The sequence below is a fragment of the Jaculus jaculus genome, chromosome 11 (genome assembly GCF_020740685.1).
Source record: "Jaculus jaculus isolate mJacJac1 chromosome 11, mJacJac1.mat.Y.cur, whole genome shotgun sequence".
In the NCBI taxonomy this organism is placed as follows: domain Eukaryota; kingdom Metazoa; phylum Chordata; class Mammalia; order Rodentia; family Dipodidae; genus Jaculus; species Jaculus jaculus.
The window spans coordinates 83,688,836-83,703,579 of NC_059112.1; the positions used below are offsets into that span (position 1 = coordinate 83,688,836).

Genomic DNA, 14,744 nt, shown 5'->3' on the forward strand with positions numbered 1-14,744 from the left:
ACGAAATTGATAAAAATTCTCGGCTAAACTTCGGAGGAAAGTGACAACCGTTGTCAGGGCGCAAGGAAGCAATTTAGCATTGGGAGATTCTAGAATTTCGTGACCTACTTTGAATTTGCTCAAGCGCAAGCTTATATTTAAAACTACAAGCCGGGAAACACTCAGAGCTTAAGGATTTGGTGGCGCTTATTTATTTACTTCTTTAAAGCTGTTGGGGGTGGAGAGAAGTTTCCTCTAGCTAAGGGCTGTTTACTGAGTAAACAATCGGTAGCCACAGAAACACCTGCTACTCCCAGAGCGCCCGCCGCTCCCCACTCCCGGCCACATCCGGGCACTTCCCTGAAGACCCCCTGACGTCATTACGTTAGAGCCGGTTGGCTTATTTGAAACGCACGCGTAACCAATCCGTCGGCGCCTGCGGGGAAGGCGCGGCGCTGAGCGCGACCAATCAGCGTCCCTGTCGGCCTCCGGCCAATGACACGGAGGCTGACATCACCCGCCAATCGGCATGGCCTTTAGAACGAGCGCCTCCGGTTTTTGAATTGGCGGCGGCCGCCACCACGGGCGAGACATGGCGGCGGCGGTGAGGAGAGGACCCCGGGCCTGAGGACGAGGACGACGACGACGAGGACCTCCCGGGAGTGGTGTTTTTTTTTTTTTTTTGTTTGTTTCTTGAGCGTGGTGAGGACTCCGGTGTGCGTGGGGGACGCGAGGGGACACGGGTGTCCCCGGAGTTGTGGGACCCTGACCTGCGGTCAGCGCCTCCTCGGGGAGGGGGTGTGTGTGGGTCGGGGAGGGGGTCCCCGTCCTTCGTCCCCGTGCCCTGCATCTGCGTCCTCCATCCCCTCCATCGCCGTTGTCCCCGAGGTTGTCGGGCAGGGATTTTGGCCGGCCGCCATCCCCCTGCAGCCCCGGCGGGCTATCTCGGAGCCCGCAGTGGTTTCCCGCCGGGATCCTTGCAGGAAGCTGGATTTCCAGGGTGTTTTTATTTTTTTTTTTTCTCTCTCCCTACTGTGAAAGCCCGGAGGCAGCTGTGTGTGGTTTAGTGGTTTAACTAGCGCAGCCCCAGCAGGGAATCGGCTTTAAATCGCTGCCTCAGCAGCAACTTTCCTTACCCACCCACCCACCCCTGGGAGAGGTGACCGCGACCCTCCTCCGGGTTGCTGCTGGAGAGTTAAATAAATAAATACACGCTGTGGGACAGCGCCTGTCGCGTGCTGCAGTCCAAGGGACTGTGCATTGTTAATCAACATCACCCAAATACCTACTATTCACCCTGGAAAAGAATCTTTTTTTTCCTTTTAGCAAAATGAGTATTTAAACATAAGTTTTTGAGTCTGTTATTGGGAGATAAGGTATGTAGTTTGTAAAGATTTTTTTTTTATTCTTTTGACAGTTTCCTATGTGTATATAATAGATTTTGATCCCGTTATTACCCCCCCCCATTACTTTCTCTTGGTCCCCTGTCTCCTGCTGAATTCTCTCCTCCCCAAAGCCCTACTTTCATGTCCTATGTGTGTCTGTATAGTAATGAATCCCACTGAGTCTAATTAGGGTTGCTGGGATGAACGTCTTACCAGTGGTTCCACCACTGAAGAAAATGTGCCCCTCTCCCTCCAGACAGTCTCACATAGCCCAGGCTGTCCTTAACTCAGTAGGGGAGCAAAGGATGGTATTAGACTTCTGAGAGGACACCTCCTGAGGTCTGGGATTGCAGGTGTGTGTCATCTTGCCAGGTTGATGTGGTGCTGGGGACCAAACCCAGGGCCTACAGAACACTGGGAAACCACTCTTACTGAGCCATAGCCCCCGCCCCCCAATACCTTTGTGGAAGTTTTTCTTTGTTTCTTGCTTGCTTCAATTTTTAGGGCCTGGTAGCCTAAAAAAAAAAAAAAAAAAAAAAAGGATTTTTTCTTCATCCAGAGTTATGTCCCTTGGTACTATACCATACGTTTGTCTACTTACCTCTCAGAGGGGAGAGGTTTTGTCATTTAATATGGATATGCAGATAGGAAAGTCCAGTTATATAATAGATGAGCTAAGAATTTCATAAAGGTTGAGTCATGAGTAGTGGATTAAAAGTGAAGGTTGGAAGTTAGTTAGAACACAATTAAACACAACTAGTTATGAAGTAATTGAATGAAGATCTGGGTTTACAAAATATTGAGGTTCATCATTGGAGCATGGATTGTGGACTTAGGAGTAATGAATGTAAAAACGTAGGCTGGGACTGAATTGTAAAGTTTGGTAATTGGGATTTAGTCATATAGGGAAGGAAGTACTATAGTCATGTTTGGTTTTGGGACCGTACTCCTGAAAGCCAATTGAAGAGGGCTTTTTGAAGAAACTGGTGTGAAAATTGTTTGGAGTTCTTGTGTATGATCAAATGGCCATTGGACTTAAGGAAGAGAGATTAGGTCCCAAAATTAATTCAATTGGGATTGACAGGAATTTGGAGGGTGGAAAATGAGGTAAAGAGTAAAGATGTGGTTATTGGTAGGTGTCATGGTGATATAAAAATATGGAAGATAGCCGGGCGTGGTGGCGCACGCCTTTAATCCCAGCACTTGGGAGGCAGAGGTAGGAGGATTGCCATGAGTTCAAGGCCACCCTGAGACACCACAGTGAATTCCAGGTCAGCCTGGGCTAGGGTGAGACCCTACCTCGAAAAACCAAAAAAAAAAAAAAGGAAGATAATATGGTTAGTTGAAGGCAGAGGTATGGAAGGATTCTCATTTATTTATTTTTGAGACAGAATCCCATGTAGCCCAGCTGGCATTGAAGTCTGTAGCAGAGGGTGACCTTGATCTAATTCTTCTACCTCTGTCTCCCAGTTGCTTGGGTTATAGGCATACATGTCCACACCTAACTTATTATATTAAAAAGTAGAGCTTAATGCTTGTTTTTTGTTCTGTGATTGTTAGCTTCCTATATTCAAATTTTCTGTTTGCTTCATATGCTCATTTTTTTTTTTTTTTCAGTCAACACAGAATAGAACAATGGCTGACACCAGTGTGTTAACGTCTGCTACTGGGAGACCTAGCTTGGCAGACTCTTCTATGTTTGATTCTAAAGTTACTGAAACTTCCAAGGAAAACTTGTGTATTGAATCTACTTCAAATGTTGAAGGTAAGCCCATTATCTGATTTAAGAAAAACTGAATTGTCATTATAATTCTAAATTATTGATTTGACTTTTGTGTGTGGACTGGGAGATGAAATTATGATAGTCTCTACTATGCACAATTCCTTTTTTTTTTTTTCACATTTTCTTGCTGAGGGAGAGAGAATATGAATGGGTTCACCAGGGCCTCTTGCCTCTGCAAGCGAACTCCAGATGTATGTGCCACTTTATGCATTTGGCTCTATGTGGGTACTGGGGAATCAAACCCAGGCCATCAGGCTTTTCTAGCAAGTGCCTTTGACCACTGAGACATCTCCCTAGTCTCTGTGCAGATTTTCTGTTCACCATTTGGAATAATGCTTCCTAACTTTAGACAAGGGGCATATTAATGTTGATGCTGCTTTTTCTGTACCTGAAGACAATCTAGCTACAAAATTGTCAGGCTAGAATTTCTTCTGTACTGACTGGTTAAATAAAGAGCGGCTCCTTCCTTTCCACTTTGTAAATGGTCATTCCTAAAGGTTGTTCTTCCCAGGGCTGGGAATATGGTTCAGTGGGTGAAGGCACTTGCTTGAAGAGGAAGGCCATGCAGGATAGTGCTTCTCTGGGAAGGAGTATTTACTTATATTTCTATATCTGCTATAACCCATCTAATCTTCTCTTTTTCTAAGATGATACATGATTATTTTCCTGACAAACTAGGGATTAAGTTGTTTAAGTTTTGGAGAATGTTACAGCTCCTCAAAGATGGGAAACCTATCAGATAAGCCAAGAGGAGGAGTAGGAACTACTTATATTGATGTCAATCCCTAATAGTCATATTTGAACACTTTGCATTTTAACAGAAGAAATGCCTCAGGTTGAAACCAGAGTGGTGATGGTTCAAGAAGCTGCAAAACAAGAAGAACTTCTGGAAGCCTTAAAGGTATGGGGTTGTGGTTAATAGTTAATTTCTAAACACTATTTTTCTTCCATCCGTGTGTAAATACTTTCACAGCTTTCTTAATCTTATACTTAAGTCTCTTTTCCACAGACTGTTACAATAATGGAAGTCCCTGTTATAAAGATAAAAGAACGTTGTCCTGGGAAATCGGATGAGAAATTAATAAAAAGTGTTATTCATGTGGTAGGTCAAGCATCTCATTGCATGTGGCATGCTGCACTCCCTTGACTGAATCACTCCATTCTGGTGATTGGAATCAGACATGAGTTGTATTTCTGTGCAGTCTGAACCAGACAAATAGAAAATGTTTAGTACTAATTCTAAAAAAATGTTTCTGAAACCTAAAACTATAGTATTTATAAATCCAAATTTTAGGGATTTCCTTATGAAATTGAAAGGTCACAACCTGTACACAGACCTGATAGTTTGCTGTAAATTCTTTAGCTTTTCTTTCCTCACTAATTCTATATTTAGTCTAGATTTTTGCTGTTCTGAAATTATAAATAACAATAAGGATGCTCTTGAAGGAACAATATGTCTAATTCTCTGATTCAACTGCATCATCATTGTTAAGATTATGATTATCTTGGCAGCTTTAACCTATCACATTGTGCATGCTAGGAAAGTGTAATTTCACTGAGTTAAGGCCTCTGCCTTCAGCTATGTTAATTTTCTAGGACTGTCAGAACAAAATACCACCTACTAGGTCATTTAAAGCACAGAAATTTATAGTGTGACAGTTCTGGAAGCTTGCCCAGCTTCAGAGTTAGCAGATTGCTTATCCCTTGGAGCCTCTTCTTGGCTGTGGAGGCTTCCTGTGGCATCTCCACATGGTCTTCTGTGTAGCACTGCTAGCTGTTTAGTTTGTATGTTCGAATTTCTCACGTGAACATCAGTCCCATTGGATTAGAGTCCACCCACAAGATCTCATTTAACTGTAATTGCCTCTTCAGTGTTCTTGTCTCCACATGGAGTGACATTCGGAAATAAGACTTCATTCTTCATTCTGGGCTAGGGCTTCTGCATAAGGATTCCAGGTTTCACTCTAGTCTTACGCATAAAAGTCCGAGTAATTTATTGATCCTTTCTTTTCTGTTTTTTTTTTTTTTTTTAATTGAAAAGCTTATTTGTAAGCAAAGAGAGATAGAGAGAATGGGTGTGCCAGGGCCTTCAGCCACTGCAAATGAACTCCAGATGGCTTTACGTGGATAATGGGGAATAGAACCTGGGTTGTTAGGCTTTGCTGGCAAGTGCCTTAACCATTGAGCCATCTCTCCAGCCCTTTTTTTAAAAAATTTTTAATTTTTTAATTTTTTGTTTTGTTTTGCTTTTCAAGGTAGGGTTTCACTCTAGCCCAAGCTGACCTGGAATTCACTCTAGTCTCAGGGTGGCCTGTTAACTCATAGTGATCCTCCTTCCTGGCCTCCCAAGTGCTGAGCCACCACGCCCAACCTAGCTCTATTTTTAAATTTTTTTTTTAGTTTTGGTTTTTTGAGGTAGGGTCTTGCTCTAGCCCAGGCTGACTTGGAATTCACTATGTAGTCTCAAGGTGGCCTTAAACTCACAGGATCCTCCTATCACTGCCTCTCAAGTGCTGGGATTATAGGCGTGCATCACTATGCCTGGTAGGTGTGGGTGTGTGCATGTCAGGACCTTATACCAGGCATTGCTACTTTTCGTGTCTGCCTTACCATGGTTGGCTTGGGATTTGAATTCAGGCTGGCAGGCTTTGCAAACAAGTATCTTTAACCACTGAGACATTTTCCCTGTACCCATTGTTTTTTTTTTTTTTTCCTGAGCAGGGTCTCACTCTGTGCTCTAGGCTGTCTTGAATTTAGTGGTGTAGACCAAGCTAGCCTTGAACTCAGGGCATTCTGTCCATCTCAGCCCACCTAGTGCTGTGATTACAGGAGTGAGCCACCATGCTGGCTTCATTGTTTTCGTAAGTGTAACGTTTACAGTGACTTGCCTTTGTGTGGCCTACATTTGCTCCTGCAGCTGGCAGCCTTGCTCGCATCTTTCTCTTTCCTGCTGCATACAGAGAGGAGTATAGTACAGTGACCTTATGATCTTATTAAGTGCTGTATTGTTTTTTTCTGAAAATAGTTAACTTATGCAGCAAGAACTATATATAGCATCATTTTCTTGGCCAGAATATGTACTTAAAAAAAAATTTCAAGCTGGGTGTTATGGTTAATTCCTGTAAACCCAGTACTCAGGAAATGGAGGCCAGGATAATTAGAATTGCCATAAGTTCAAGGCCAATATAGGCTACATAGTAAGTTCCAGACCAACCTGATCTACATTGTGAGACTCTGTCTCAAAAAAATCCATAAAGAAGGGCTGGAGGGATGGCTTAGCAGTTAAGGTGTTTGCCTGCAAAGCCAAAGGACCCAGGTTCGATTCTTCAGGACCCACGTTACCCAGATGCACAAGGGGGCGCATGCATCTAGAGTTCGTTTGCAGTAGCTGGAGGCCCTGGCATGTCCATTCTCTCTCTCCTTCTCTGTCAAATAAATAAATAATAAAATATTTTAAAAAACATAAAGAAGAAACTTTTCCATCATTCTGATACAGAACTGGATATGCATAGTTGCTGATCTATAGACCACTAAGTAATAAACAAGCAGCTGTGCCTTTTAATATTGGTTTTTAGAATATAAGACGCTAATGTGGAGGTCTGGAGAGATGGCTCAGTGGTTAAGTGCTTGCCTGTGAAGCCTAAGGACCCTGGTTCAAGGCTTGACTCCCCAGGACCCACATTAGCCAGATGCACAAGGGTGTGCACACATCTGGAGTTCGTTTACATTGGCTAGAAGCTCTGGCACGCCCATTCTCTCTCTGTCTCTCTCTCTCTGCCTCTTTTTCTCTCTGTTGCTCTCAAATAAATAAATAAAAATAGAAAAGTAAAAAAAAAAAAACCTTAATTTGTTAATGGGGATAGGAAAAATATATTTGTAAAACATATTTATAAATGTGTGTATATATTTGTAAAAATGCAAGTAGAGAAATGTGGTTTTTCAGTATCACATGTAATAGTGACTATTGTATGATTTAAAACTCAGGTTTTCTACAGTCTTAAAACCTCAGATATTAAAAATGTTGATATGGAAGTGATTTTTTTTTTGGAGTTTAGAATTAATTTTCATGGTCTAAAAATAATTGTTTCTTATAACTATATTAAAAAAAATCTAGGAAATTAAAGTGCCCTGTGTCAAGATGGACTCAATGGAAGAACTTGAAGGCCTGGATTCCCCAGAATATGAGAATGTGTTTGTAGTAACGGACTTCCAGGAGTCTGTCTTTGATGACTTACACAAAGCTGACTGTCGAATTGTTGGACCACCAGTTATACTCAGTTGTGCTCAGAAGGGAGAGGTAAGAAACCACACATACACACACACACACACACACACACACACACACACACACAGGCTTTCACCATTAAATTTTTACTAGTGAATTTTATGAAGGTTCGTAATTTGAAAATCCTGTTAACTGTTGGGATGAGCATCACTTAGAATAAGAGTAATTAATAGTTCTGGGGTGTGGGTGGCTTACTACTGTAATTCTAGCCCTGGGAAAGCTCAGTGGTAAGATCTGGAATTCAACTTGATCCTTGACCACACAGGGTGTTTGAAGCCAGTCTGGGCTATGTTAGACCCTGTCTCAAAGAAAAATAGTAGTGGATATTCTAAATTTTTTTTTTTTTTTTTTTTTTGAGGTAGGGTCGTGTTTTAGCTCAGGGTTGATTCAGAACTTTCTTTTTTGAATGGGTGAGCCAAGGCCTCTAGCCATTGCAAAAAAACTCCAAATGTATGTACCACCTTGTGCATGTGGCTTATGTGGGTACTGGGGAGTCAAACCTTTGTTCTTAGGATTTGTGGGTAAACACAAAACTGCTCAGCCATCTCTCCAACCCATGACCTAGAATTCACTCTGTAGTCTCAAAGTGGCCTCGAACCCATGACAATACTCCTACCTTGGCCTATTATGATTAAAGGCGTGAACCAACATGCCTGGCCCTGATGTATTCTTTTAAGATATTTTTAATATTTTTTTGTTCATTTTTATTTATTTATTTGAAAGTGACAGAGAGAGAGGGAGAGAAAGAGACAGACAGAGAGGGAATGGGCGCGCCAGGGCTTCTAGCCACTGCAAACGAACTCCAGATGCGTGTGCCCCCTTGTGCATCTGGTTAACGTGGGTCCTGGGGAAACGAGCCTCGCACCGGGGTCCTTAGGCTTCACAGACAAGCGCTTAACCGCTAAGCCATCTCTCCAGCCCAATATATTTATTTATTTATTTATTTGACAGAGAGAGAGAGAGAGAGAGAGAGAGAGAGGGAGAGGGAGAGAATGGGTGCGCCAGGGCCTCTAGCCACTGCAAATGAACTCGAGACGCTTGCGCCTCTTGTGCATCTGGCTAACGTGGGTCCTGTGGAATCGAACCTGGATCCTTTGGTTTGCAGGCAAACGCCTTAACCGCTAAGCCATTCCTCCAGCCTTGATGTATTCTTTTAATTATATCTGTGTTTTAGCAGTAAAAATCCAAGGCTGTTGAAAGGTAAACAATGAGAACTGGGTAAATAGAAACACATAGTGTCACTAAATGTCTTGGCAGTGATAATTTGCTTAATCTTGGGTTCCAGAAATCTATACACATACATAAACTTTTATTTTCCTCCATGCAAAACAGATACCACACTTTCATTTCTAACCTTTACTACATATTTTGAACTAGGAAAATTGGAGCTTTTTGTTTTTATTTTAGTCTTTATGTACAAGCAGAGAGAGTATGTGGGTGCTCCATTGTGTCTGGTCGCGCAGACAACCTCCAGATACATGCTGCGCTTTGTGCATTTGGCTTTATGTCGGTATTGGGTAATTGAACATGGATCAGCAGGCTTTGCAAGTGCTTTAACTGCTAAGCTGTCTCCCCAGCCCCTAGCTTTGTTTTTTTTTTTTTTTTTTAACATTACATTTCACTGTAAGAATTATATTTTGAATTTTGATGTTGTTTGATTTTGTTGGGTTTTGCCTTTTTTTGTTGTTGCTGTTTTGTTGTTTTGAGGTTGGGTCTCACTCTAGCCCAGGAACTCACTCTGTAATCTCAGACTGGTCTTGAACTCACAGCTACCCTCCTACCTCAGCCTCCTGAGTGCTGGAATCAATGGCTAGGCACTCTGGACACAATTTTTATTTCTTAAAGCCAATAGAGGAAATGTCAAGGTGTCCTGTGTAAAGATGGGCTCATTGGAGGCCTTTGAAGTTTGGAGTCTCCAGAATGAGAATATATTTGTAGTCATTATGTCAATGTTATCTGGAGTTTGTTGACTCAAATAGTCTCTCTTTATTAAAAAACTTGAAGACATATTTTTAAAATCTGTTTTGTTTTTATTTTTATTTCTTTATTTGAGAGTGACAGAGAGAGAGGGAGAGAAAGAGACAGATAGAGAGGGAATGGCTGCGCCAGGGCTTCCAGCCATTGCAAACGAACTCCAGACACGTGTGCCCCCTTGTGCATCTGGCTAACGTGGGTCCTGGGGAAATGAGCCTCGAACTGCGGTCCTTAGGCTTCACAGGCAAGCGCTTAACCGCTAAGCCATCTCTCCAGCCCTGAGGTCATATTTTTTAAAGTATGTATTATGTTTACCTAATACTTGTTATAAAATGTCTTTTGAGTTGCTTTAATAGTAATTGGAAGCATTTGCAGTAGTGCACAAGTCTTTCATATATGCTAGTGTGTGTGTGTGTGTGTGTGTATGCAAATTTTTAATTCTATTTTGAGGTCGGGCCTCCCTGTGTAACCCTGACTGTCCTTGACTCAGGGTTCTGCTGCCTGGGATTACAGGCATGTGCCACCACATCTGCCTGGGAAATGTTGTACTGTGGAATTTGCAGTATGCACTTGTGCTATTTTTTGCTGCATATTGAGAAATGCCAGTACATCTTGGGTATGGAAAAGTTGATGGCCAAGAGTAGAAACATTTTTAGCTTGAGAAAGATGTCTCTTATTATCTATTAAAAAGAAAACTCAGATTGAAAATTGCATCTTTCAGCCTCTGCCATTCTCATGCCGTCCACTGTATTGTACAAGTATGATCAATCTAGTGTTGTGCTTCACTGGGTTCCGGAAGAAAGAAGAACTAGTGAGTATTATGAAGCCGCTTCTAGTCAAAGTGTTGTTCTCCAGCAAAATAAATTTAGACTGTCTCCTCCCTACTTTTGGTTTTGGTATCATGATTTTATTTTAAAAATTCTTAAAGGAGAAATACTATGATTATATCAGGTTCTAAACTTAAGAGTTTAAGATCCTTGTGAAACTGTGAATGCATTGTCTGGTGGCTGGCATATGAGTAGACAAGTTTCGTAGCTACCTGAACTATCTGTTAATTATCATCTGTGTTGGTTGTTTGACACTTTTGTTTTACAAAATTGTAATATTTTGTTATATAAGTCTAGCTTTAAAAGATCTTATTGCCATAGAGAAACTTTTCTGCCTCATTGTAGTTTATATATTGGCACTAATGAGCTTTACTAAAATTTATTATTTATGTACTGGAACTAGTATTGCTGTAATTTTGTTGAAAGGCTATTGATTTGATACGACATAATATTAAAAATTAATACATTTCATTTGGGGGTTTGGTTTTGATCCCCCTCATTACAAAAACCAGCCAACCAAAGCCAAACCACAGTATTTAGGCAGTATGAAAGCCAAGTGTTTGTTAACTTAATTTTCTGTGGTGATCTGGTTGTTTTTTTCTCTGTATAATTAAGCCTGTGGCAATAGACGAGCTACCCTTAAAAGTATTTTTAGACATAAAATTTAACATTTTTATAAAATCTTGTGTTAATTTTATGAAGTAGTAAATATTAAATGGATTGCAAATTGTTTAAAACTTTGTTCAATTTAACCAAGAATAATTTTGCTCCATTTTTCTTTTGAGGTTAAATTGGTGACATTGGTTCATCATATGGGTGGAGTTATTCGAAAAGACTTCAATTCAAAAGTTACACATTTGGTGGCAAATTGTACACAAGGAGAAAAATTCAGGGTGCGTAGACTTGATGACTTTTATTACAACACAGCATTAGTTTGGGGTGTGTTGCTCCGCTTGCTTGTTTTGAGACAGGTTCTTAAACTGTAGCCCAGGCTGGCCTAGAAATCATTACATAGCCCATACTGATGAAGTTCAAAGGCTGACTTTGAACTTCTGGCTATCTTCCTGCCTCAAGGCCTTCGTAGTGCTGGGATTATAGGCATATGAGCCATCACATCTAGTCTCAGTATGGATTTATTAATGTTACTTTTTTATTCCCCACAACTCATTGAGGGTCAGAAATTAAGGTGTTGCTTTCTGAATGCTTAGTATGACTCTAAATAATAGAAGTGTGGTCCCTTAGGTTTCCAGGAGGCAATGAAACTAGAGTTTGGTGTTGAAAGATAGGATTGTGCAGGTGAGAAATGAGAATTAGCAAAGGTCACTGTAACCACTTGCTACAGGGGTGGTCAAGAAATGTGAGAACAGTATTTCACTCCTGCCTAAGTGGTCTTTATAAGAACAGACATATTTTCACAAGATGTTCTATGACATAGCTTGTGAAAACAAAAGGAAAAAGTTTTCCATATAGGGTCTTTGCATGTAGCTCATGCTAAGCTTACATTGTAATTTTGCCCTAGCCTTTCATATGCTGGGATTATAGAAGTGTGACACTGTACCCACCTCTTAGGAGTAAAATCATAGTTTAAAATTATAGATGAATAACTTAGCAGGAGTTTATCATTTGTTTCCACCCTCCCTCAATTATATTTATGTAGCAAATGATGTATCATACTGAAAATCTCAAACTCGTTGTAAAAGTGTACTGACTAAACTAGATCTTTCCTTCTCACTTGCTGTGTGGTCAGTACTTCCACGATGGAAAACAGAAGGAAGAAGGCATGTAGAGATTTAAAGTGGGAGAACTTGATGTGTCTTACTTATTTTTATGTTTTACTTATTCATTTGAAAGAAAGAAAGATGAGAGAGGCAGATAGAGGGCCAGGGTCTCCAGGCACTGGAAAAGAATTCCAAATACATGTGCCACCTTGTGCATCTGGCTTATGTGGGTCCTGGGGAATCAAACCTAGATCCTTGGGCTTCCCAGGCAAGTGTCTTAACCACTAAGATATCTCTGTAGCCCAAGAGATGTATCTTTTTTAAAATTGAAGAGTTTGGGCACCATAGAGCTTGTTTTAAAGTTATGTTAAGTTGTATGTTTGAGATAGTTCTTCTGTGTTTTTTTTTTAACCATTCATTTTGCTGTAACAACAGAATATAAGACTACTAAAATTAGGTATATACTTATTTACAATTTCCTTGCATGCAGTTGTTTAAAGTAAAACTCATTGTAATAATGTTAATATTTTAGGTTGCTGTGAGCCTAGGGACTCCAGTTATGAAACCAGAATGGATTTACAAAGCATGGGACAGGCGGAATGAGCAGTAAGTGTATGGAAATTCACTAGTTCATTATATGAGTTTAACATAGGTAATTTTTTTTCAAAGTAGCGTCTTGCTTTAGCCAAGGCTGACCTTGAATTAACTATGTAGTCTTGGATACCTTAGGGCATAAAATATAGGTTATAAAACAATTAAAATTGAAAACTATTTGATATATCTCTGAGTTTCCCTTTGTGAAATATATTCAATTATCACATTCTAAAATTCTTAGGTAATAGCAGGGCATAGTGGCGTACACTTTTAATCCCAGCACTTGGAAGGCAGAAGTAGGAGGAGCTCTATGAGTTCAAGGCCACCCTAAGGCTACATAATAGATTCTAGTCAGCCTGAGCTAGAGTGGAACCCTATGTCAAAAAATAAAAAAAAGAAGAAGAAATTCAGGTGATAGCTTAATACATCTGGGTATTTGGGTTGTATTATATTTTTTCTTGTTTCTTTTTATTTAATTTTTTTATTGACAACTTCCATTATAAACAATATATACAATATAAACAATAAGCCATGATAATTCCTTCCCACTCCTCACTTCCCTTCACAGCTCCATTCTCCATTCCCCCCCCCCGCCCCACCCTTCTCAATCAGTCTCTCTTTTATTTTGATGTGATCATTCTTTCCTCCTGTTATGATGGTCTTGTGTAGGTAGTGCCATTTTTTTTTTTTTTTTCCTGGAAGAGTGCATTGTAAGGAGTCCTACCCTTCCTTTGGCCCTTAGAGTCTTTCTGTCACCTCTTCCACAAGGGACCCTGAACCTTGGAAGGTATTATAGAGATGTTTCAGTGCTGAGCACTCCCTTGTCACTTCTTCTCAGCACTATGGTGCCTATTGAGTCATCCCAGAGGTTACTGCCATCTGAAAAGAGAAGCTTCTCAAACCCAAACTGAGAGTAGTATTAATACTGGTCAGTTCTGATGAGCAGAATATATGCATTTAATCAGACACCAGGAGGCATTATACTTCTAGGGTTCATGACTTCCTCCAGCATAGGCTTTCAGTATCAGGCATATATTACCTCTTGTGGTGCAGGCCTTCAGTTCAATTAGAGGTTGGTTTCCCCCATAACAGACATGCCACTTTTGCACCCCTTAGCCTGGCTGGCCAAACTTAAGGCTTGCAGTGTCCACTGTTATTTATCTCTACTGATGACTTCTGTCTCATGGAGCTGCATGCAGCATAGCTTTTTCCAGCTTTCTGTCAGCTGGTCTACATGGAGTAGGTCCCAGCAGTTGGTTAGTGGTTTTATTTCCTAAGCAACTAGGGTTGTCTTCCCCTTGAGGTTACTTGACATTTTAGGAGGCTGTTGTGAGTGGCAAATCCTTTCACCTGGTTTCTGCTTCTGCAGCTCTGTGGTAGCCGCATGGCAACTGGGGCTGCTGGTGCCTCAGCAGGATTCTCGCTGGTTCTTTTCTTTCTGGAAGATCTGTCTCTCCTCTTTTCTGCTGTGGTTGATAATTTATACACCTTCACTGTTCAGTAGAAGACTGTATTTTGCTGTTTTTATATTTGTTTTCCTTCCTAGGCTGCTCTGGCATTGTTACTATGTTGCCATCTTACCTGGAAGTCTTTTTTCTTGTTTGGTTACATTTTAGTGGTATCCACCAGCCATTAACTTTCAGCCTCTTGGCACAGTAGTCATTATAAAGCTAGAGGAGTCTTATGATGTAAAAATTCTAATGCATAGCAAGGTTTACATCTTCTTGTGAAAGTTATCTGTGGGCACATTTTGTCTTTCAGTTAATTTTAGGGTGATTTAAGGACATGTTAGAGGCTTTTTTAAAAAAATGTATGTAGTTGTATGTGGCGGTAGGAGGACAAGCTCTGGAATCCCTCAGATATGCTACCCACCTCCTTCTGAGTCAGGGTCTCTAGTTACCCTAGAGCTCACCAATTATGTTGGACTAATCAGTTGGCCAGTGAGCCCTAGGGATCTGCCACAGCTACCATTTCATGTAGGTACTTGATTTTGAACTCAGGTCCTCAGACTCAAAAGACAAGCACTTTGTTAGCTGAGGTATTTCCCCAGGCCTATCTTCCCCTTTTTTCCCCCTCAGACATGTAGCCCAAGCTGCCCTTAAACTCATTGTATAGCCTAGGGTGGCCTTGAACTCCTCCTCCTGATCTTCCTGCCTTTACATGTCCCAAGTGTTGAGATTACTGGCATGTGCCACTATG

At 40.9% G+C, this 14,744-nt stretch overlaps 1 protein-coding gene across 3 annotated transcripts in view; it reads left to right on the plus strand.

The window, feature by feature from the left end:
• The first annotated feature begins 646 nt into the window (after positions 1-646).
• Positions 647-14,744, plus strand: part of LOC101613300 (protein ECT2) — a 57,847-nt gene continuing 43,749 nt past the window's right edge. Inside the window, exons 1-8 of one of the 3 annotated variants that reach the window (XM_045161752.1) lie at positions 647-681; positions 2,982-3,129; positions 3,969-4,048; positions 4,157-4,249; positions 7,262-7,444; positions 10,128-10,217; positions 11,019-11,126; positions 12,484-12,557. In XM_045161752.1, the coding sequence (XP_045017687.1) occupies positions 3,000-3,129; positions 3,969-4,048; positions 4,157-4,249; positions 7,262-7,444; positions 10,128-10,217; positions 11,019-11,126; positions 12,484-12,557 (758 nt within the window). In that variant the 5' untranslated portion in view covers positions 647-681; positions 2,982-2,999. Of the gene's footprint in view, positions 682-2,981; positions 3,130-3,968; positions 4,049-4,142; positions 4,250-7,261; positions 7,445-10,127; positions 10,218-11,018; positions 11,127-12,483; positions 12,558-14,744 lie in introns of those variants that run through there. The other 2 variants (XM_045161753.1, XM_045161754.1) reach the window with 2 other exon arrangements.